Source organism: Salvelinus fontinalis, chromosome 5 (assembly GCF_029448725.1).
Source record: "Salvelinus fontinalis isolate EN_2023a chromosome 5, ASM2944872v1, whole genome shotgun sequence".
Lineage (NCBI taxonomy): Eukaryota > Metazoa > Chordata > Actinopteri > Salmoniformes > Salmonidae > Salvelinus > Salvelinus fontinalis.
Window position 1 is genome coordinate 18387952 of NC_074669.1, and position 23984 is coordinate 18411935.

General features: G+C 39.6%; 1 protein-coding gene and 1 long non-coding RNA gene across 6 annotated transcripts in view; both read left to right on the forward strand.

Moving 5' to 3' along the window:
* LOC129855254 (uncharacterized) overlaps positions 1–23984 on the forward strand; it is a 126489-nt gene that overhangs the window by 92605 nt on the left and 9900 nt on the right. For 4 of the 5 annotated variants that reach the window (XR_008759457.1, XR_008759454.1, XR_008759456.1 and 1 more), the window contains one exon: positions 1140–1395. This is a non-coding gene — a long non-coding RNA (uncharacterized LOC129855254). Of the gene's footprint in view, positions 1–1139; positions 1396–9019; positions 9118–23984 lie in introns of all 5 variants that reach the window. The other variant, XR_008759458.1, reaches the window with a different exon arrangement.
* On the forward strand, positions 4799–6821 carry LOC129855253 (transcription factor Sox-2-like). The gene has a single exon (XM_055922692.1). It carries the CDS (start codon positions 5116–5118, stop codon positions 6061–6063), a length of 948 nt encoding a protein of 315 aa, XP_055778667.1. The 5' UTR covers positions 4799–5115; the 3' UTR covers positions 6064–6821.

A 23984-nucleotide genomic window follows, 5' to 3' on the forward strand; every position in this document is an offset into this window, starting at 1 on the left:
GATTACTGTCTGTATAGACCTATAGGAAGGTAGAGGAAGCCAGTAATTCCTATAGAAAAGTAGACAAACGTAGAGCCACTGACTAACAACTTTCCCTGCTGAGACCTTTTGTCTTCAGATTCCCATTTTCTCTTCCAGCTCCCTGACAGGACTGATAAAGACCTTGAGTAAGGCCAAAGCCAAAGCTTAGGTGACATGGAGAGTAAATTCAGCCCTAATGATTGGTGATATGCAATATGTTTTCTTTGGCTAAACTTCTGTGTTTTGTAACTCCTAAAGCACTTAATTGATTACCCATAGCTTAATTACAAATGGCATCAGCTGCAGATTGAATACGTTATTTTAAATGGCTATTGAGAAACCTTATGCTCCCTGAATGCTATATTCAATCATCTCACTTAACTAAAAAAAAAATAATGCTACTTGAAATCCATGGTAACAATACTAGAGATTTTAAACCCATGTTATGAAACTTTTAAACTTGATTCAAAATCCGTAACCAAAGTTCGTATTATCATAGTCTATCTCTCCAATAAGTGTCTCGTCCGCTTTCTCTCCAGTTTAAGGATTCAGCTTATGGACGATCGTTTTGGGGAATTGTTGATAATAATAATAAAAATATGTATTACTATAATAATATTATTAATAATAATGTTCATCACCAACCTATACCGAACATTTTGTTCAACCAATGCCAGCTTCTCTTGACATTACAGTGAAGCCTACTTTCTGCAAACGAAAAAAATCTTTATCAAATCCCCATTCTATGCCTTTCAATAATAAACCAAGCCCATTACCTCACGGCAGCTTTTGTTTGCCCTATACAAGAGAGAACAAAATTGTTATTCAGGAGAACGCTTTAGATTTGTATTGTGGGTAGAATTCACAAAGAGCAGTGTTATTGTATTAAAAAGAACCATCTGTATCAGAAACAATGGCTTCAAATTATCTCTGAATACCCACTGAAAAAAATATAAAGCTTTCCCTTCTCATTATGTGGGGTGGTTGTAGTGGGGGTGGGGGGGGGGGTGAAGCAGACTTGGTATAACTGACTTTTGTTGTTCTTGATGCATTCTTCTCTTTTTAAATCGGCCCCTTTTCAGATTGTGTGTAGCCATAAACGGCTTTTCTTGTTACAGGGGTAGCGAGCAAAACAGCAGCGCTCAGCGAGCAGCGTGAGCGGCGGTACGCTGAAGTAAGAGCACTGGCTTTTGGAAAGACCTGCAGACTACCGGGCGAGTAAAGAGAGAGAGAGAGAGACAGCCTGCCGCTGTTTCGGTCGAGCAGAGAGCGGGATCTCCGGCGGCTGAAGAGTGGTTCTTGAATCGGCCAGATACTGTTCCATCCTCTTTTCTGCCAATCAAGCAAAGATGAGGACAACACCCAAACTGGCACGTAAGTAGCATTGCAGTCGAGAGTGGTCCGGGGACAGTGAAAAGCAGGCTGCGCCTATATGCAGTGCACTGCAGTGTGATAGAGTATCGCATTATGAGCTTCAGTGGTTCGTGGGTTATTTTCCCATTGGGTTCTCGGACATAATTTAAAGCTTGCGCAACACTCGCAAACATTAGATTTCAAGTAGATGTTATATTATAAATATCCATCATGTAAGTGTTTAGTGGTTTGGATTGTTTTTGTAATGGCTTTGTTTTTGTTGACTACTTTTTTAGATTTGACCCATTATGTATTTTTTTAAACATTTTGTTACACAATTCTCCTCAATTTTCAGCAGAAGTAGCCTAATTTTTGACCTTTAAACACTGTTCTTAATATTTTTTAAACATGTGTTGATTTGGCCTTGATCTGGGCTACTTGGGAGTAGGCTGTCAGCCATAAATATTGAAACATCACACTTGTCAAATGATTGTTCCAAAGTAAATGTTTAATATGTATTCATCAATTTCTGAGTTTATACTGATTTATAGTTTGAAGTTAAAGAGCAATATACCAAATTAGAGAACAGAAATGTTTGTGGGTAGAGTTAAGTTAGTCTAACTATATTAGGTTTAAAATTGCACTCTTTAACCATCCACTCTCCCTTTTCCTTGGGTATTTCATAGGCTACATGTATTGAGTGCTCATAAATTAATATTTTCTTTGGTGCAGGCCTACTGCTCTCCAATCACTAGCACGTCACCTAGTGGACAATAATATAACGTTTAGAGATTCATCATGGTTATATTCTATAATTGTTCTTACCATGAAGTCTCTCTGTTTATCTCTCTCTCTGTGAAAAGGATCTGTTTAAAAAGTAAACCCATTGATTAAATAAACATATTACATCCAATGAGTAATATCAGTGCTGGTTATGTTGGATTATATTCAGTAAATATGGATATTTTAGGACTTTAGTGTGATTAAAGATATAATGAGTTAGGCTATAGGCAATAGGGTTATTATGGGATATATAATGAGGCAGGCCTAAGGGTCATTATGGGAGGTATATTGAGTTAGGCTATAGGCCTAAGGGTTATTATGGTAGGCATGGTTTTATATCGGGTCAGATGTACATTTTGAAAGGGAGCAAAAAGTGATTACATTTTCCAGAAGGGTGGGCTATAGGCTTTTAAAAAACAATATTTAACAAATTTCCTCTAAGATATTTTCACACTCATTATGTTCAAGAGTTGATAGGAATGGGCCTGCATTTAATGAGAAACCATTTGTTTTTATTAAAAAGTTAATTTGCTATGAATTACAGTGTTTTTCTTTCTAGTTTGTACATGAATAAAATAGCCTATAAATGTGTCATTATTGCTTTTGCTCAGTCGAGCCTTCTTTAAAAAATATGTTTGTTTTATGGTGCAAATAGTACTTGTTGATTTGGTCTCTCGAGTGGTCAAACGGTGTCTCCCGCAAATCGGTTAGTTGTCAAATAGTTTTCTAATTGCAAATGCAGGGAAATTCCTGTTAAGGATTCTGAAAGATGTTGCAGACTCCCCGCTGTTGCTTTTCCCATTATCGTAAACAGATTACAAATAGCGGGGAAAAACACTCAAACGCAGACAGAGAAGCGGCTATTTCTGACTGTTGTATCTCCACATCTCACCCAATTACTCAAAAGTGAAACCTTTTGAATATGGTGGTAAACTATTGACCAGTTTGTATATCATTCAAATATGTAGTGATGTTTTGTTTAATAACATGTACAAAATAGGTATAGGCTATAATTATTATATTAATAGTATAGGCTAGACGTTGTAGATTTAAAACTTTATAAGCACTCGATCAAAACAGTGTGTCCAAAAAATACAATATATTCAGTGTCAAGTTTCTCAATAGATGTATGTAGGCTATAGGCCTATTCGATGCTTTTCCAGCATCATTGCCAACTGTTTAACCATAAGCGTGAATGTTTGAAAATGAATTTGCCTTCTAAACCTGTAGTTGGTATACAAGTTATATAATTAGGCTACAGCGCACAACAGAACAAACTAACATAAGCTATAATAGTGTTCCATGACACCTTTTAGGTTGATACGTGTGAAGGTTATTTGCTATTGTCCCTTTCGCCAGCAGACGGCGCTGATGACATGTAACAACGGGCTTCATCTGTCTGTGTGGCTGATACAACCTTTTGGAACACCTTTATTTTTTGACCTTTATTTAACTAGGCAAGTCAGTTGGAACTATTCTATATGTGAATTCATATATGCATAAACACATATTAGGCGTGTTAGTGTATTTTCGCTGTTCATGCGCTATCAGCTTTTGTAGCTCACAGTAATGTAAATTATCCATCAGATATGCCTACAAAACATTGTCCAAGCCTATTTTCCAATGCCAATTGTTGATGTTATAAATGGAAAATCTATGGACGAAGTTGCCTGTCATATTGGCCTATCGTTGAAGTGGTGACCACTCTTGGTCATATGGTTTGTGAGTAAACTTGTTTTACTATATAATTTTGTATCTTGTGACGAATTTCAACAAAAAAATATCTTAAGGGAATGTAGTGATGCTTTTGTTCGGGCTGATGTACTGACAACACCCGAAACAAAACTAATTATTTGTGATGGGCATGTCTCCGTTTTCTGTTGGCATTCAACTTCAGTTGAATTGAAGCTCATCCATTTAAACAATGGGGAAACAGCTAAGATTACCTATCCGCTTTTCAGTGCAAAAACCGAGCTGAACTTGCTGATCGATTCCTTAACTCAAAACACTTATATTCATTTAATGGATTGCTACACATCCCCTAATAACGAATAGCGTCACCCGTATTGCTAATAGCTTACTACAACTAGACTACCACTTTCACAACTATTTCTTTAACTGTCACTATAGGCCTAATGATAATGAAGTGATTATTAGAAAGTGAAGTAGGATATTTGTGTGTAAGTTTTGATTTATGCTCCATTTGCTTTGTCGTTGAACATAAAAAAAAATCACAATATAGCCGAAATAGCAAACTTGATCTAAAGACACATTGAACATTTGATTCAGTTAAGATAAAATATCGAATGAAGTTTGAAATGTTATGCATTATGCTTCCAAATAACGTTTGAACTGGTTTAAAATGGTAGCCTATAAAAGTTTAAAAAGCTGAATTTGTCCGATATGCTGTTTAGTTAACATAAATGTATCCTACTGTATAAATTCTGGAGCTTGTGTTCCTTCGATTTTCAGTAGGAAGCACTTAAAGTTTGCCATCCTAGTGTAATGTTCCCACTTTAAGCACTTGGAATAATACATATATAGCTTCTATTGGTTGATAACCGCAGCTTCTGCCTCAGTGCTCCACCACTGACCGCGAGTAACCCCGCCCCTTTATGATAAATAAAAGACACAATCCTAGCCGAGGGAACAGTCGCTCTGTGATTGGTCAGGTAAAAAGACATTTATTCCCTGACAGCCCTCATCCCATGAATGGTTGTCTATTAACTTGTTCAAAAAGTATCCGGAGTTGTCAAGGCTCTGGCGAAGAGGGAAAAGTAGCTTGTTGTTTCTTTGAGACCAAGAGAGAAGTTTTTGGACACAACAGGACCTACTGGCTGAAGGCAAAAATACGTTTACTATTTCTGCAAAGTTACTGAAAACGACAAGGTAACTCCAGCTACCTTTGTGTTGGACTTTTTTCATTGGTCGTGCAAGTTTAATAAACATCTGTTTATAATGTATAGCATGATGGAAACTGAACTGAAACCAACCGCACCCCAGACAAATTCTGGGGTTACGGGGAATTCAAATTCATCTGGAAACAACCAGAAAAACAGTCCGGACCGAGTCAAAAGACCCATGAATGCCTTCATGGTTTGGTCGAGGGGACAACGAAGAAAGATGGCACAGGAAAACCCCAAAATGCACAATTCGGAAATAAGCAAAAGACTTGGGGCCGAGTGGAAGCTTCTATCCGAAAGCGAAAAGCGACCTTTCATTGACGAAGCGAAGCGTCTCCGGGCTCTCCACATGAAGGAACATCCGGATTACAAATACAGACCCCGGAGGAAAACCAAGACCCTGATGAAGAAGGACAAGTACACTCTGCCAGGTGGGCTTCTTGCGCCGGGCGGCAATGCCATGGGCGCTGGAGTGGGTGTAGGGGGAGGCTTGGGCGGTGGGGTTAATCAAAGGATGGACAGTTACGCACATATGAACGGCTGGACCAATGGAGGTTATGGCATGATGCAGGAGCAGCTTGGCTACGGGCAGCACCCCGGTTTAAACGCTCACAACACCGCGCAGATGCAGCAAATGCACCGCTATGACATGAGTGCACTTCAGTACAACTCCATGACAAACTCCCAGACCTACATGAACGGATCACCCACGTATAGCATGTCCTACTCACAGCAGAGCACTCCTGGAATGACTCTGGGCTCCATGGGTTCGGTGGTCAAGTCAGAGTCCAGTTGCAGTCCCCCCATAGTCACGTCGTCGTCTCACTCAAGGGGTGCTCCGTGTCAGACTGGAGACCTACGGGACATGATCAGTATGTACTTACCGGGTGCTGAGGTGCCGGAGCAAACTGCCCAAAGCAGACTCCATATGTCCCAACATTACCAGAGCGCACCTGTACCAGGCACGACGATTAATGGCACACTCCCATTATCACATATGTAAATACACTTTAATAAGAGTAACTGGACTACTATGGACTATTTTTGTACAGAGATTTTTGGGTGGTAAAAGTTGTACAGAACTCAAGGAAAGAACAACTTTTTTTCTAGAAAGTTTTTCAATGGTGTTTGCGTTTGGAAAGTAGAAAGTGGGAGTCTCAATCAGTTGTTTTATTATTGCAATCACCTTTTGTACAGTATTTATATATAAAAAAACATAACAATCAGATGTAATTTTTGTAAACTACAAGAGGTTACATTTTTATAAACCGAAATTCTGCAGAAAAGAAAATGGCAGAATTGAAATTGAGTTCAAGATACTCCTAAAACCGCAAACATTGGAATAGCGGAAGTAGGCCTATAAGCAAAGCAGGTAAATGTTTCTCCTCAAGGTTCATTAGTACTAAACCATTTTAATTTCTTTATAAAAATAAGAATAAGCAGAAACCTTTCCTTACAGGTTAAGCATAATTGTTAATTTATATTTTGTCTCCCACTTTTCATCTTTTAGAGGTATGAAGTTTGTGTTCCTTATTTTCTAATGATTTGTACAATTGATGTATATTTACTGTGATATTTTAAGTTTTTATTTCACATTTCATTCCCGTAGTTGTATTTTAAAATGTGGTCTGTACGCAGCAGCCAACACTCCATGTATATATATATTCGAACTAATTTCATCATTATAACAGTTACAATTTCAGCGAAGTTTTTTCAATATGCAGTTTGAAATGAATAAATTTTGGAAATTTGGATACTTAATTGTATGAGTTTTGATTTTATTTATCATTTGATTAATTAGATAAGATTGTCATCCACGCTCAATTTGTTGTGGATTGTCCATGTTTTGTATTGCATTTGTTATTCATGTTGCATCAGTATTTATTCATCACATCATATTTCAGAACTTGATAGACCTTAATATTCTGTCATATTTTTTTTTACAATCCAAGGACACACAGGAATATAGCCTAATTAAGTTATTATGACATGCTAAGTCTTAAATGATATCTCATCAGAGCTATCAACAAAAACAAAATCAAACCACATCATTCTGTGCGTGCGTGTGTGTATGCTTCTGTGCATCTGTGTCTAAGCACACGCGTGCATGCCTGTTTCTTTGTCATGTTAAGTCTTCAGATGATTTAGACTCAGTTTGACGTTTTTCATTTTTTGTGAAATGAGCTATGCCCCTAAGGATTAAGAAGGACAACCGCGTGCGAAAGTTTGTTGCCTCTAACCCTATGCTTTGAGTGTAAGATTATTCGCCCAAAATGTTGAAGATTCTCTCCAGGTAGTCGTTCATTTTATATTTTTCATTAATCAATACATACATCATTTGATTTATTTTATCATTCTAATTTAGAACCGGGTTGGTGCGTATCATTTCATAGGCCTACTGATTTGAATGAATTAAGTTTAGCTCTCATGTATCAGAAAACAAGTGTGACAACAGACGCAGAGACAGTCCATGTGAGCTGGATTATGAAGGCATGTTTCTAGATTGGATAATATGTAGGCATGTTTGTGGTATGGATAATAAAACAGTAATAACATTGAGGCTCTTGATATATGAATAAAGATAGACCCTACTGAGCAACAACGAAAAAAATGGATTTAATAAATATCCCTGTTATAAGCCTACTTGTCTTGAAAGCATGCATGCACCACATCATTTTTCATTGTTCTGTTTAATGTCGCTCCATATTAAGCCTAATTGTATTATTTCTTTAATATAAATTGTTCTACTGGCTAACACTTAATGTAGCCTGTTTAATGATTAAATCAAATGGAAAGTATTTCTGCAAAGAATCAAAAGACCCAAACAGCGCAAATAATTTTCACTCCGAGGCCTATAGCCTAAATATCTCCATATTCGAGTGGGCATTGAATTCACTGTTTATTCAAATTATGATTTCTCTTAACCATGGTTCACACAGTTCATGTCGATGGGCATAACTTTAAAACATCTTGCCTGAAGTGTTCAAACGGTCGTCTGTCATTTCTCAAAATTAAGCCTGGATGAGATTATGGTCAATCCATTGAATATAACGTTTTAAATCTGTGGGTGTTAAAAACATTTTTTTTAAACTACAGAGGTAGATTAGAACTGTTGCTTGCCAAGGCTGGGAAGCTTCTATGAGACTAGGTCTCGGGGGAGAGGAGCTCACATTAACCGCTAAATTGATATTTGACGAGGGCTCATTTCAAAGTATTATTCCCGAAAATCGTGTCCCTATACCGGACTTTCAAGAGGTCAGGCAGCAGTGGTTAAATTAATGATTTATACAAGCAGTACCTATAATTGGCTGAAATAGCTGAACATGTTTGATAAACTAGGATGTTTAAAGGTCGAGAGTGTTAGGCTTTTAATTTTTATGTAATGGCAGCACGAAAGGCCTATGTGATCATATGCTAGCCTATATATATTTTGAGTATGAGCATTTAGCTTTAGTTACATTCATGTTTTTTGAGATTAGGAGAAACGACAGATATGCATTTTATCTTTAAAGTATATTGCAAATACGTAAGTGGAAAACATTCATGAAAATAGTTGTGATAAGGGAAAGGGAATTTACTATTAACCTAATATTAGGCTCCTGAACCTCTTGAATGTAAGACTTTTGTGTTGGACTTTCATTGAGAGACTCCCGTTTTCTACACATTGAATAAGGGATATCAGGCTTGGATTATTCCCTGGAGGAGCAGTGATCAGTCAAGGAATCCCCTTGTTGGGCCACCACATAGGAGAGAAGGATAAAAGATGAGTGTTTAAATGTATTTTCAATTGCGTGATTTAATCTCAAAGGGCTCAATAGAGCGCCAGATTCAAACGCCGCTGGGTTGTGTTCAACCCTCTAATGTTTTGAATGCTTGGATATTGTCCCTTTTGTTATAAATGGAACTAACGAGTGCACACGTAAAACATTGACAACTAAATATCGTTTTGTGTGATTTAGCGCCGTATAAGAAGAGGACCCAATTGTTCCAAAAGGCCTTGATTTTGCTCCCCCGCCGTCCGCGCGGAGGCTGCCGCAGCTGTGGGCAGCAACAGGTGGTAAGCACTCTGTTTTGCTCATAGTAAAACACATCAGATAATATCTTCTGATATCTTTGTGAAATGACACGCTCTTCCTGGAAAGTAATAATCACAACATATGAGGGCCCAACGTGTATAAACACATCTTCATATCTAGTGTCCAGATCTCATTCAAAGTAAGATATGCGTCAAGAGACCTCAATATTCAATCAGATAGACATATAGGTTGTCATATATCTATATTAGTTTTTGTAGTTAAAATGTGTACCGTTTGATAAATTATATACAAACGTCAGAGATGTGTCCCATAGTGTTATCGGTGTTTGCTAATTCGGGATCCTTGGGACGTCCCAACTCTGACCTTACCCAATCGACGTTGAAATGTAAAATGGTTAAGGTAAGGGTTAAGGTTAGTCTTAGGGTTTAGTCCATGGATCCCCGATCCACTAACTAAGTGTTCTCTGAGGTAGTGGAATATGCGCACACATAATAGTCCCCAATAGGCTTCTAATCAAACCCCTAATCAGTTACCAGATTTACTGATCGTATGGAGCAATGACGTCACATGTACTAGATTGGTAAATAGAGCATTTCCTATGCGCCATGTTCCTCATTGTCTAATATTTTGTTGGACACACCATGTGAGAGAGTAGTCTATATCTTCGTATAACTTATTATTCAGAAACTAAAACATACGAAAATCTGGATGAAAGTCATGGTAAGCTACACAATAGGCATAGGCCTATGTGCACTATTAGCCTACTCTTTTATTTCCTTTGGTGGCATAATGGAATTTGAGGAGATTGTATTTAATTCATTATTATTATTGTTGATGTTGTTTTATTGTTGTTTTTATGCACTTATTATTTCGTCTGGAAAATATTAGGCCTATGTCTCGTTATTGGGCCACTAGTCAGTGATAGCATACACAACAGTGTAAAGAAAACGACTTTTCCCTAAAGTAACGATTTTTGTCGCTTTATCTGCTGTAGTTTGAGGACTTGGGGGTTTTAGTGGACGGGTATCTGTAGGGGGTGTAGCATTGTGAGACTCGTTGAATTGAAAACTGTCAGAGATATCGTCTATTTTAACAGTGGTTTCAGGGGTGAATGGCAGTCGCTCCCTGATCCAGTGCAGGTGCAGGGAAGCAGGGGGGTGGGGGTCTCGCGGTCCCTGCGCAGCCAAAATGCGCATTCCGTTCAATAGGCCACACACTGTCCGCCAGCATGCCATCATCTCTGCGCCTCTCACACATTCTCAGTGCAGTGCAGTGCAGTCCTTACCGAGCGGAGCTCACACACTTTACAGCTCGCCAGAAGATATACACAAGCATGGACTGAATGACTCAGGATTTTTATTGTATTTTCCTGTGTTTTTAATCACTTAAATTTGCTAATAAAAGGTTTATAGCAATATCCAAATGTATGCTTTGAGAACAGATCATATCCTACATTATTTAAAACATTATTCAAGTTATTTTCTGTGGACATTTTGATATACTGTGATTTTATTTAACTAGGCAAGTCAGTTAAGAATAAATTCTTATTTACAATGACGGCCTAGGAACAGTGGGCTAACTGCCTTGTTCAGGGGCAGAACGACAGATTTCTACCTTGTCAGCTCGGGGATTCGATTTTACAACCTTTCGGTTACTAGTCCAACGCTTTAACCACTAGGCTACCTGCCGCCCGTCTGTTATTAATAACAATCAAATGTTTAACCCTTCTTTTCTCAACCATCACCATGGCCACTTAGTTGTTTTCGATTGTGGACACACCCTAATTTAATGGATGGTGGGTTTTAAATTCTAAAACGGCAACCCTAAACTCATTGCATATTCTGGCGTCTAGGGGATTAGGACGGTAACCACTGTTCAATGGATAAGTAGACACTAACAATGTCCTAGTAAATACAATATGCCCACTGGCCACACACTAGTTGAATCACACACGGGTTGAATCAACGTTGTTTCAACGTGATTTCAATGAAATTACGTTGAACCACCATGGAATAGAGGTTGAATTGACATCTGTTTGCCCAGTGGGATACCACTGTACTGAAGTTGCTATGGAGGCCTATTGGCACTTGACTATAATTCTAATCAAACCGTGGGACTTAGCTCCGATAAGATGCAACAGTTGGTCTCTCACGTTTCATGATTTCAGTGACTCGAGTTGTTGCGTTTTATTTATTTTTAAATCAAACTAACACTTTTGAGGTAGACATTGAGAGTATTTGTTGCTGGTTGAATTTAACATAGCTCTGCATATATCAGGTTATTCACCGCACAGCGCATGCTCTACCAATGAGGGGATGCAGTAGGGCTAAACACAAACTGCTGTTATCTGAATCATATTGGAAGATTATACTTTTTATGGTGAAGCATGTCACTATGTATCATAGCTAATACAAACACAGATTGGGCCTATTTTAGAAAGGAACAAAACTGCTGAAAGTGGCAGGCCTAGCTCAAATTTAAATATACATATTGTTGTATAACTAATTCGAGTTAATACACTTAATGACAGGATAACAGCGTATAATTTGCCTTTTTTTCACGAAAAACAATAAATCACCATCTCTTTATTATTTAGGCTAATAACGTCAAACGCTTCGCTAGATTGGGTTGGGAACAATGCACATCTAATTGTGGACATTTCAGAAGGTGCATGGCCACTGCAATTGAACAGCGAATATATAATTTAGAGCAGAAGACACGACCATCGTCCATATAGACTACACCATTGGTGACTCAAATTCATCTATTCTAAGAAGGGGAATGTATACACTATTAATACCATTAAATATACCATTAACACTATTTGCGCTTTACTGCCCTCTGCCACTAGCCCTTCAAAGAGACTAAACAATAACTTTGACCGGTTGCCTACTAGTAAAGTAAAATATGTTTTAATCTTGATGGGCAACATTGTCATTGTGTGATGGGAAATAAGGATGAGCAGACTTGGAAAGCTTCAGGGACATTCTGTCTGTCAGGCTTCTGGTCTTTACTACCACATGTATAGTAGGCCTACCGCAGTCTGTCAGGCAACAGGTGATAACGGACTGCTACATGATAGGCTGAGTACATTCTAATCTGAATAACGGCGCACGTTATTGGTTAGGATATTATTGTGCGGAAACAAAGTTCACCCATGCGCAACAATAGTGGCGGGGCAAGTGTTTCTGCTTTTCCACATCTATTGGTCAGTCCACCCATGCCTAGAACAATATATGCCTTGATGCAGCGGTGCAGCCAGCAGGGGTGTGCAGTACGATGCAGATCAAGCTCGAGCTTTATGGAACACTGGCATAGCCTGGGAAAGAAATGAGGCGAGAAGCTCAGCGTGGGGTGGGGCGCGGGATGCGTGTTTCAGGCAGCTTTTAATAGTTGTGCTGCTGTGTCGATGCTAACCAAAAACACATCCACTGTGACATGCTTTTCAAACCTGAGAAATAACATTGCGAAAGACCATGCATGAATAAAACTTAGGCCTAGAACAAGTTGTAAAAACTTATTTGTTCATGTTTCATTATATACTAGATGCTTTTTAAAAAGTTGGTTGTAGTGTTGCTGTAGCTGGATCGAATCCCCGAGCTGGTAGGCCGTTATTGTAAATAATAATGTTCTTCACTGACTTGCCTAGTTAAATAAAGGTTTAATAATAATAATAGCGTAGTTTCATTATAAGCATACTCATTTAAAAGTATCACTCTTCCATTTAGCCCCTTTTACGCACAGATTTATGCACAGGTTTAGCCTATAGCAAGCATCAGTTGGTGACAAATATTACAGTATATATATGTAACCTGTTAATGTCTATAGACCTACATCTTGGCACCATGGAACGTCAGAGACCCTAAGGGTCTGAATGCCGCATCTGACTCACAGCGTTCACTAGGCTTTCTCGGCTAAAAACGTAATATGATGGGCCTACCAACTAATGCAATATGAATATAAATAAGTTAATGTCTTACAAATCATCAATTTAAAAAACGTACGTTCTAGATTGGTGTGTTTCCTTAAAAGTGTGATTTTTATTCCAAGTCGTTCTAAAATCATACATGTGACATTGTAGGCCTATATCTTTCACGTTCAACGTTGTTTTGGGGTAAATCGTCAGCAGACGAAACGGGAGCTTCTCTGTCATTTCCCAGTAGTGGCAATGGCCATGATGACTGTCACTATCCAACCCTCTGTTGACAGCAATGCACTGACTTCCCCAACAGCAGAACTCATTGTTCACTTCATTCCTTCACAATTTCAGTCTTCATGCACCCCATATTGATCAAGGACCACATTATAAGCATCTGGGTAACACATTTCGAGATTTAAGAAAAAATAAATACATTAGAATATAAAAATAAAATGTGTTATCTTTAGATAGTTCAGTCATTCAATGTGAGCATATAGACCTGTATCTATAGGGAATACCAGTTTGAACTTTGAAACGGTAGCCCCAATGAAAAGTGTAACCTTATCCAACTTTATCAATATGTTTATCCCTGTGGCTGATCGAGAGTGTGCGTGGAAATAAATCTAGGACAGCAGCTCGTTCGCAAGCGGCTGACTTTCTGTATGCTTTAGAACAAAGTGTTTACAAAAGTTTGTCTGAGTACTGAAAGGGCACTACAAAGGCCCTTTATAGACATGCGACATGATGCCCGAGTCATTTGAATGGAATAACTACTCGGCTTGAGCGCCTGGGTTTGTTGACAGAAGAACGTACAATGATCACATATCTAAAATACAGATGAAAAAGCTCACATATTTTGCCTGTAGGACAATCAAAATGAGAATATATATGTATAGCCGAATAAATCTTTAAGAGTCCTATTCAGGAATGTGAGAGACATCAAATAGGCCTGCTCTGACATGAAAATAAAGATTTTTGGGCTTAATAATAAACACGCAGAATTATTCCTCCAAAATGTTTCTCCCAAATGTGTGAAATGCTGAGTGTATGACACAAACGAACCAACAGCCTCTACAAAGTCAAATAATGATAAAAGCAGAGAGACTGAAACATGTAATGAGTTCACTCTTAATCATTGATCATTAAAAATGGTGGTGTTAAATATACTCAATTACACGCATGACTAACCTCAAACAGTAAATTATATCCTCCAACTACTTGTCTATTCTATCTCTCCCGCCAGAACTGGAAAGTCGATTATGTTGAATCCATACGTTTCTATGGATTGCGTCACCCTAATTAATACTCAAGAGTGGTCCGTGGCTCACAGTTTTTGAATGGTCCCTCTCCTGTCGCTCTGACAGAAACAGTTCTCGAATGGAAAAGTGGGTCCTTGGAAAAAAAAGTCTCTAGAGACCATCCAATGCGTTTTTCTGTGACTGATAATAACGCATGACTCAGATGCGACGGGGATCTGTCTGCACGGGGTAAACAATGCCCTGGCTGGGGCTGACTCACTTTTGGGAAATATTATTCATATATTGGTCAAAATGTATTTTTTCGTTTCTAAAACGTGTACTGTTGCGACCACACATGTTTTTTTAAACTCATAAGACGGCGAATAATGATAATAATCTATGAATTATTTTGTTATAAAAGTTTACACTATCTATATTGGATTATGAGAGCTGCACCTGTAGCAGCGTTTAATAAATATGGGGCAATGAATTACATGGGGTTGGAACTTGGAAGTATGCTGTTCTGGGCGCTACTCGGTCACTGCATTTGATTATAAATAAGAAGAGTTCACACGCTGATCGAGTGACTAAGGGGAACAAGCGAACCATTTTAATCAGGTGGCTATCTTGCTATCGCTGAGATCAGAGCCCTGTCACTCACGAGCTCGTCATTGTGTCCCCCGCTGCGAAATGACATCTCCCTCAGAAAAGCGAATAGTAGCTGGATGAGATTTCAGTGTCTGTGCGTTATAAGCCCATCTATTAGCATAACGCAATGAAACGAGTGCTGTAGCCTACCTACCACAAGTAAAAACCAACTGTTTGCTACAAGATACATTTTTCATTAGGCTATTACAGAGTGAGAGAGAGGGGGGAGGGGGGAGGGGGGGGGGGCACCCTGCCTTGTTAATTGGGCCACAGGAAACAAATGTTATTTATTTTTTCAAGCCCATATTTGGGATCCCGATTGGCGCAGCGGTCTAAGGCACTGCATCTCAGTGCTAGTGCTAGAGGCTTCACCCTGGTTCGATTCCAGGCTGTATCACAACCTACCGTGATTGGGAGTCCCATAGGGCGGCACACAATTGTCCCAGCGTCGTCCGGGTTTGGCCGGTGTAGGCCGTTATTGTAAATAAGAATTTGTTCTTAACTGACTTGCCTAGTTAAATAAAATAAAAAAATTAACCTTCCATAGCAGGCTGGCCTCAAAGAGCAGACATAACTTAGTACATGTAAAGTTGTATCCCTCCAGCAAACGTATGATATGTTCTGCTTGGTATAGTTACATAATACAAACGCTTACTTAAGCCAAAAAATAAAAGAGATAGGTATAATGCAAACATCTAGCTCGAATCACATCATTTTAGCTTATTACGAACTTTGCAACTACTTCTACTTTTTAGCTACTTAGCATGTTAGCTAACCCTTCCCTTAACTCTACATTTAACCCCCAACCAAGTGCTTAATTTGTAATTTGGGTGGTGCTTTATAATAAAGCATTGCATGCATATAATCGCTTTTGTGCTTGTAAAGAGCAGTAGAGTAGAGGCGCTTACAGAAGTTGTACACATGAAATGTTTTTTTAAGCCTAGGGTCAAGGAAAAAACTGGCCTTTTAGAAACGCATTTCATGCAATTCTACATCATTTTAGATGTCTGGAGACATTACAATCGTTTTCAATACCGCACAAATGATTGAAATGACAGGCTACTTTGACACTGACAAACTGAGAATCTGAGATCAATAAAAAAACACATTTGTCGTAGGCCTAGGTGTCTGGAGACAGTGTATAATATGAGGAGGAAATTATACTCATAATAAACCTTTCCAGCTTCACTGACTCACCCAATGATGCTCAGCTCACTCACCAGCGATGGCAGATGCGCTCCTGCCAATGCGCTCTCTTGTTTTTAAAATGTATTTTCTTTAACATTTATTTAACTAGGCAAGTCAGTTAAACTTTGTAAAACAATGCTGTTCCCTCAGTAGGACTATTTTGAAGTTGATAGCATATTTGGTAGCCTACAGAGAAATTACTACTCTATTTTCAGCAAAATCCATTTGCTTTCCAACATGTGTTTTCCACAATTGTATTGGAAATATTGTGAAAGGCCTGTTTTGCCTGCATGCTGTTCACTGACGATTTGCCGCACGTTTCCAACAGTATGCACACAGTCCACAGCTAGGCATTTATACAATGTTTTTTTTAACAAGCTATTGATCCACTGTGGTTAAATTATAGGCCTACTCCTGTTGTAGTATTTTTTATTATTTCATTTATTTCTGAACAGACAGCAGTAATTCTATAACTTTGAGAAATGTATTTAAATGTATCAAGTGTGCTGTGGAACTTCCAGCACCCTTCCTACCGCTATAAGGAAATACATGATGAAGTGCAACACTGCAAAGATTAAAGTCTGGAAGTTGTCTATCAGAGCAGAGAGAGATCATAGAAAGCTCATTCTTGTTCCGCGAGAGAAACGGGAATGGCCACGCGTTGGTCTCAACAGACTACAATGTTGCCAAACCATAAAACCGGGCCGGCCGAACACGACCAATTCTTAGAATATCAGGCACGTTTTCACATTACGTGTTTTAGGGGGCCGGATAATTACAGAAGAGGCAACTTGTTGATTGAACTTAACTCTGATTTTATTATAATTTTTACATTGCAAACAGTGAAAATAGTTTTTCATGCCAAGAGAGGTACTGGATCCTGACAAATCGGTTCCGGAAAGAAACAGAATACATGTAGAGGAGCCGGATTCTGTTCTGCAGGATCCAGCTCAAATCAAGCACTGCTTAACCTTAACCCCCAACCCAGTGTCTCCAAAACTCGTCTTCGGGACCCCAAGGGGCGCACGTTTAGTTGTTTTGCCCTAACACTACACAGCTGATTGAAAGCTTGATGATTAGTTGATTATCTTAATCAGTTGTGTAGTGAAAGGGCAAAAAACAAAACGTGCACCCCTTGGGGTCCCGAGGACCGAGTTTGAGAAACCCTGCCCTAACCCCAAATGTAGGCCACACGTATTTAAAATTGTAAGATATCATACAAATTATGTAACATATCATATGAAATGGATGATGGACAGCCATAAATTAATACGTACCAGACGAAACATAACATTTCATATTAATTGGAGGGAGACACATTTACCTTTACTATGTTAAGTCGACTCCTGGGTCAAGGTTGTCAATGTCCATAGTTGTAGGCCTAGAAGTAAACAGTAATGCCCTCTATTTCCATGGCTCATTGCTCAACTCATGAAATGTAATGGCCATATGAAGCAAGGCCACAAAGATGGCATGGTGTCAGACCAAGTTATGACTTCAAGAGGAGATGAAGATCCGGGACAGCTGGACCACTCTTATTGATTTTGTGACAGCTTGTGTCATTTAACGTTTTGCCCGATGATAAGCGGGACATTAACCCATGAGCACCTTCTACTGCGCGTGCATACAATCACAATCAGAACATCACTCCATCACACAGTCGCCCCGGGTGAGTGCACTCAAGGCTTGTAGCTCAGATGTTAATATAATCGATCCTTGAGGTAATGAAGTGTACATTAAAGTATCTAGCTGGAACGACGTTTTCGCAGTCTACTTAGCTTTATTTGGTCGTGCATTGCGCTGAAAAATGCGTTAGCGCTCGCCAAGTGACCATTCATGTAAAACGCCAAACATTCCTGTCCACAAGGACATTCTGAGAAAGGGAAAATTAATTAAGAAAAATGATCAATTGATCAAATCATTACTGACAGGGAATGGAAAAGAAAACATTTGAAAATGGCAGTTATTGATTAGTCGTCTTTTTGATTAGGACTATCTGTGTCAGCTTTCACTGACACAGATAGGAGACTCATTTTACTCAATGCTCTAGTTGTCAGGACTTCTGATTGTCTTGAACTCTAGGCCAGTGTAAGAAGCAGCTCAAATGAGGACCCTTAGGCGATTATGTAGCCTTCCATGGGATAAATTGAATGAATAAATTGAAAAGTTGAAAACCGAACTGATCCCAACCCTCTTTGTCCATAAGTATCACATAAGTGTATAAAGTCAACACAAGTAACTGTTGTGAAATTGTGGTTTAATAAGAGAATGATGTCGACGTTCTTTCAGATGAGTGTGATTATACAAATCAGTATTTGTAAATTCCCCTTTTGATAGTCCAGTTTTTGAAGCAGTATGAGTGAAAGTTTGCTCGGAATATTGGACAGGAACAATCACTAAACACAAAGATTAGGGGGACTCGGATATTGTTTTATTCAGACTAGTTTTATTCACATTTATAGACAATACAAATGGAAAGATAGCAATGAAATTCAATAACAGTCATGCGTATATGGGGAGGAGGGCAGAGTGGGATTTGACCACATTAACACCACAAGAAATAGCACAAAAACATAGCCTACTCCTCCAAAACAACAACAACAAAAACAACCACAGCCATAGTTACATAAACAAATGCTAATTTTGTAAATAATAAACTAGCATTATATCAATATAATTTTCGATTACATTACACAGTTGAAGAAATCCAACCTAAATGCTAAATAAATCACAATAGGTACCCTGTAAAAAGGACATTCAGAGAAAATAAGGAAATGCAACTTTTTTGCCCAGTAGATTATGGAGAGAAGATTTGGTCCCACTTGTTTCAGTAGCCTAAGTAGGATAAAGCTTGGAGTGCCTCGTCACCGTGGAAACTGCCAGAACAATTCAGTTGAAGTTTGAGGAGGTCAGCTTGCAGGGTCATCAGCTCCAGCCTGCCTGTGCAAACTTCTGTTGGGCTGGGGACTTTTTAGTGGGCGTGTTAGCCTGGGCCTAGCCCTGGGTGGTAAGCAATTCTAAGTCTGATATAAATTTTTTGAGTCAGTTCGCAGCCTAGGCTCTCCAGGTGGCCTGTAAAATCGATTTTAACCCTGTGACCCTGTCTAGCAGAGACATGGTTGACAACCTGAGTAAGAATTTAGTTGGCACTGACAGATCTCCACAGATTTCAGTAAGGGGTGGGAGGGGAGGGGCAGGGCAGGGGAGGTTATGGGTGTGCTAGAAGTGCTCATTAAAAGTTTTCAGCAGTTAGGAGAGAGTTGGTGTGTGTGTGTGTAGCACAGAGCTGCTGTTCTATTTAATCAGCTTAGGGTTGTGTCAGTTTGTTGCGTTACATGTCACTGGAGTTCACTGATCTATACAGAAGATTGACAGTATTTTTTTAGATGTTTGATTGAGAGCCATTTGCCAATAGATTGTTGTAAAGTTATCAGGGTGTTCATGCAGTTCTGAAAGTCCCCATTTGCCCTCTTCACTTGAACAAGAAAAAATAAATATACCCCACAAATAAATTATATATATATATATATATATATATATATATATACATATGTGTACAGTACCAGTCAAAAGTTGACACAACTACTCATTCAAGGGTTTTTCTTTATTTTTACTATTTTCTACCTTGTAGAATAATAGTGAAGAAATTTAAACTGTGAAATAGCACAAATGGAATCATGTAGTAACCAAAAAAGTAAAACAAATCAAAATATATTTTATATTTGAGATTCTTCAAAGTAGCCACCCTTTGCCTTGATGACAGCTTTGGACACTCTTGGCATTCTCTCAGCCAGCTTCAACTGGAATTATTTTTAACAGTCTTGTAGGAGTTCCCACATATGATGAGCACTTATTGGCTGCTTTTCCTTCACTCTGTGGTCCAACTAATCCCAAACCATCTCAATTAGGTTGATGTCGGGTGATTGTGGAGGCCAGGTCATCTGATGCAGCATTCCATCCCTCTCCTTCTTGGTCAAATACCCCTTACACAACCTGGAGGTGTGTTGGGTCATTGTCCTGTTGAAAAACAAATGATAGTCCCACTAAGCGCAAACCAGATGGGATGGCGTATCACTGCAGAATGCTGTGGTAGCCATGCTGGTTAAGTGTGCCTTAAATTCTAAATAAATCCCAGACAGTATCACCAGCAAAGCATCCTCACACCATCACACCTCCTCTTCTATGCTTTACAGTGGGAACCACACATGCAGAGATAATCTGTTCACCTACTCTGCGTCTCACAAAGACACGGCGGTTGAAACCAAAAATCTCAAATTTGGACTCATCAGACCAAAGGACCGATTTCTACCGGTCTAATGTCCATGGCTCATGTTTCTTGGCACAAGCAAGTCTCTTCTTCTTATTGGTGTCCTTTAGTAGTGGTTTCTTTGCTGCAATTCAACCATGAAGGCCTGATTCACGCAGTCTCATCTGAACAGTTAATGTTGAGATGTCTGTTACTTGAACTCTGTGAAGCATTTGTTTGGGCTGCAATTTCTGAGGCTGGTAACTCTAATGAACTTATCCTCTGCAGCAGAGGTAACTCTGGGTCTTTCTTTCCTGTGGCGGTCCTCAAGAGAGCCAGTTTCATCATATCGCTTGATGGTTTTTGCGACAGCACTTAAAGAAACTTTCAAAGTTTTTGAAATTTTCTGCATCGACTGACTTATGTCTTAAAGAAATGATGGACTGTCGTTTCTCTTTGCTTATTTGAGCTGTTCTTGCCATAATATGGACTTGGTCTTTTACCAAAGAGGGGTTGGGTTAAATGCAGTAGACACATTTCAGTTGAAGGCATTCTGTTGTACAACTGACTAGTCCCTTGACTAGGTATCCCCCTTTTAAATTTTGTTTATTTCACCTTCATTTAACCAGGTAGGCCAGTTGAGAACAAGTTCTCATTTACAACTGCGACCTGGTCAAGATAAAGCAAAGCAGTGCGACAAAAACAGCAACACAGAGTTACACATAAACAAACATACATTTAATAACACAATAGCACAATAACACAACAATTCTGTATACCCCCTACCTTGTCACAACACAACTGATTGGCTCAAACGCATTAAGAAGGAAAGAAATTCCACAAATTAACTTTTAAGAAGGCACACCTGTAAAGGTTGTCGTAGTCGTTCTCCTCCTCAGACGAGGAGGAGCATGGATCGGACCAAGATGCGGATTGGTAAATATTCATGATTTAATGGCAAACCAACAAACACTACAAATTAACAAAACAACAAACGTGACTAACCTGCAACAGTCCTGTGTGGCCCAAACGCTGACACAGGAACAAACACCCACAAAACACCAGTGAAACCCTGGCTGCCTTAGTATGACTCTCAATCAGAGACAAACGATACACACCTGTCTCTGATTGAGAATCATACCAGGCCGAACACAAAAACCCAACATAGAAATAGAAAACATAGACTGCCCACCCAAAACTCACGCCCTGACCAATAAACACATACAAAACAAGAGAAAACAGGTCAGGAACGTGACAACACCTGTTAATTGAAAGGCATTCCAGGTGACTACCTCATGAAGCTGGTTGAGAGAATGCCAAGAGTGTGCAAAATCTAATCAAATGTATTTATATAGCCCTTCTTACATCAGCTGATATATCAAATTGCTGTACAGAAACCCAGCCTAAAACCCCAAACAGCAAGCAATGCAGGTGTAGAAGCCCGGTGGCTAGGAAAAACTCCCTAGAAAGGCCAAAACCTAGGAAGAAACCGAGAGAGGAACCAGGCTATGAGGGGTGGCCAGTCCTCTTCTCGCTGTGCCGGGTGGAGATTATAACAGAACATGGCCAAGATGTTCAAATGTTTATAAATGACCAGCATGGTCAAATAATAGTAATCACAGTGAACAGGTCAGGGTTCCACAGTCGCAGGAAGAACAGTTGAAACTAGAACAGCCGCACGGCCTGGTGGACTGGGGACAACAAGGAGTCATCATGCCAGGTAGTCCTGAGGCATGGTCCTAGGGCTCAGGTCATCCGAGAGAGAGAAAGAGAGAATTAGAGAGGGCATACTTAAATTCACACAGGACACCGGATAAGACAGAATAAATACTCCAGATATAACAGACTGACCCTAGCCCCTGACACATAAACTACTGCAGCATAAATACTGGAGGGTGAGACAGAAGGGGTCAGGAGACACTGTGGCCCCATCCGATGATACCCCCAGACAGGGCCAAACAGGCAGGATTTAACCCCACCCACTTTGCCAAAGCACAGCCCCCACACCACTAGAGGGATATCTTCAACCACCAACTTACCATTCTGAGACAAGGCCGAGTATAGCCCACAAAGATCTCCGCCAAGGCACAATCCAAGGGGGGGGGGGGGCGCCAATCCAGACAGGAATACCACGTCAGTGACGCACCCCTCCTAGGGACGGCATGGAAGAGCACCAGTAAGCCAGTGACTCAGCCCCTGTAATAGGGTTAGAGGCAGAGAATCCCAGTGGAGAGAGGGGAACCGGCCAGGCAGAGACAGCAAGGGCGGTTCGTTGCTCCAGTGCCTTTCCGTTCACCTTCACACTCCTGGGCCAGACTACACTCAATCATAGGACCTACTGAAGAGATGAGTCTTCAATAAAGACTTAAAGGTTGAGACCGAGTCTGCGTCTCTCACATGGGTAGGCAGACCATTCCATAAAAATGGAGCTCTACAGGAGAAAGCCCTGCCTCCAGCTGTTTGCTTAGAAATTCTAGGGACAATTAGGAGGCCTGCGCCTTGTGACCGTAGCGTATGTGTAGGTATGTACGGCAGGACCAAATCGGAAAGATAGGTAGGAGCAAGCCCATGTAATGCTTTGTAGGTTAGCAGTAAAATCTTGAAATCAGCCCTTGCCTTAACAGGAAGCCAGTGTAGGGAGGCTTGCACTGGAGTAATATGATCAAATTTTTTGTTTCTAGTCAGGATTCTAGCAGCCGTATTTAGCACTAACTGAAGTTTATTTAGTGCTTTATCCGGGTAGCAGGAAAGTAGAGAATTGCAGTAGTCTAACCTAGAAGTGACAAAAGTATGGATACATTTTTCTGCATAATTTTTGGATAGAAAATGTCTGATTTTTGCAATATTCCGTAAATGGAAAAAAGCTGTCCTTGTAACAGTCTTGATATGTTCGTCAAAAGAGAGATCAGGGTCCAGAGCAAAGCTGTCATCAAGGCAAAGGGTGGCTACTTTAAAGAATCTCAAATATAAAATATATTTTAATTTGTTTAACACTTTTTTGCTTACTACATGATTCCATGTGTTATTTCATAGTTTTGATGTCTTCACTAGTATTCTACAAAATAGAAAATAGAAAAAATAAAGAAAAACCCTTGAATGAGTAGGTGTGTCCAAACTTTGACAGGTACTGTATATTGTTGTCATATTGAGTTGTGTATTAAATCAATGACATTAATAAATATGTCTATATTTGGTGATGAACTTAACTGATTGAGTGTACATAAGTTAGTAAAATACCAATATCTAACCTTCGAAATACTAATGTTTTTAGAATGGTCATGTATGCTTCCGACTTTGAAACCATTGATTTTCCATGACATAGTTTTGTTTGGTTACACGTCTTCCCATGTGGATTGGGGATATGGTTTCCTCCCTCAGAGGGTACTGGTGCTCATTGCCCTGCAAATAAGTGTCAACTTGTTCAGTGATTTTGAAATTGTCATGGCGAGTCCCACAGGAGCATGTGTGAATAAAGGACAGCTCTTCACAGCCTATTTCTGCTGTCTCATTGGTCTTGGATATGCCCCATGGCATCCCAAATGATGCCATTTGTCACATGTTTAACAGATTGATACTCCCTAGGCTCTAGGGTGGTGTGTGTGTGTGTGTGTGTGTGTGTGTGGGGGGGGGGGGTGATAGACTAGTGTC